The sequence below is a fragment of the Eurypyga helias genome, unplaced genomic scaffold, assembly GCF_000690775.1.
Source record: "Eurypyga helias isolate BGI_N326 unplaced genomic scaffold, ASM69077v1 Scaffold34762, whole genome shotgun sequence".
Lineage (NCBI taxonomy): Eukaryota > Metazoa > Chordata > Aves > Eurypygiformes > Eurypygidae > Eurypyga > Eurypyga helias.
Window position 1 is genome coordinate 2,983 of NW_010238481.1, and position 1,212 is coordinate 4,194.

The 1,212-nt window shown below is 52.1% G+C and overlaps 1 protein-coding gene across 1 annotated transcript; it reads right to left on the bottom strand.

The window, feature by feature from the left end:
* Positions 1-346: 346 nt before the first annotated feature.
* Positions 347-1,156, bottom strand: LOC104504933 (von Hippel-Lindau disease tumor suppressor-like; the record flags this gene model as incomplete). The annotated part of the gene is made up of 3 exons (XM_010147860.1): positions 1,138-1,156; positions 931-1,041; positions 347-507 (listed from the first exon to the last, which is right to left on the bottom strand). Coding segments are annotated over exons 1-3 (291 nt in total), but the record flags the coding sequence as incomplete, so codon positions are not given.
* Between the last annotated feature and the right edge of the window lie 56 nt (positions 1,157-1,212).

A 1,212-nucleotide genomic window follows, 5' to 3' on the forward strand; every position in this document is an offset into this window, starting at 1 on the left:
CTCCAAAGAGACGACCTGATCTTACGTCCCTGTGCAGTGTCCCCAGACAGTCCAAAGAAAACTGCTCGGAGCAAGGCCTCTAGAGCCATCGGTTCGCAACAACGTGTAACGGAGAACAGAACTGACCCATCAGGAACCCGGTGTACTTCCACACGCTGTCTTCTGGATCTGACTTACCATCACAGCAAGTTCTCCACAACTTAGCTGAGTCTGCATTTCAGAACTGAAAACACAGACGTTAGTTCTTGGCCTGTTTCGCGGTGACTACCCCTGCTTAAGCTCAGTGGTTGGCTATTTGAAGAGCCTGGAGCGAGTGATCGTGTTATTCCACAGTTCCGTTCCTCACCGTTTCACTTCTCTCCACAGAAAGCCGCTGAAGATCCTTCCTAATATCAGGATGATCTTCCAGCTCTTCATGTAAGGATCGAACAATGTCCAGTTTCCTGTAATCCATCGGTTTGACCAGAGTGCGAACAACCTGGAGACATCTCTCTTTCAGGGTGAACACTGCGGATAAAACCAAACACGCACAGACCCGTCACAAGTGCTCTCCTTAGCTGCTGCCTCCAAGACAGGCAGTACTTCCCCAAGCACGTGAATACCGAACATGACATGCAGCAGCATTACCCTCAGCACACCACACTCGCTAGAAAGAGAGGGAAAGAACTTGTTTTGAGAGGAAAAGAACTTGTGTCGTGAGGAGCCCTCCGAAACCCGTCAGAGGCGTCTTTGAAACGAGAGGTCTGTCAAGAGCTGTGTTCGAAACAGCACAATGACACAGCACTATCTAGAAACCCTCCTGATCTCATCCTATTTTTGAGGCAGTTTATTATTGCAATAATTTCCCACTAGATCCTTACACTGAAGTCCAGACAGATCAAGCACAAAATCCGCCCGTTTCCGTGGCACACGCAGGCCTGTTGCGCTCACCTGGCAGCGTGATGTCCGCCGTATTCACGTTGGGAGCTGCTATGAACAGCTCCTGCTTGTTGACAAGGAGTCCATCGTTTGTCCCCGCGTCCCGGAACAGCCAGAGGTGACCTGGGAGAGAACAAGGTGGAAATGCACCAGTTATCAGGATTTTCAAGGAGCAGCTCTGAGGTGCCCCGTAAGGAACCGATCGGCTCTCCCGCTGACCTCCTCGCTCAGAGGCCATCGCCACGGCCCCGGGCGATGTTACCGCGGAAGGCGCCGGAGAGGAAAGCGGGCGCC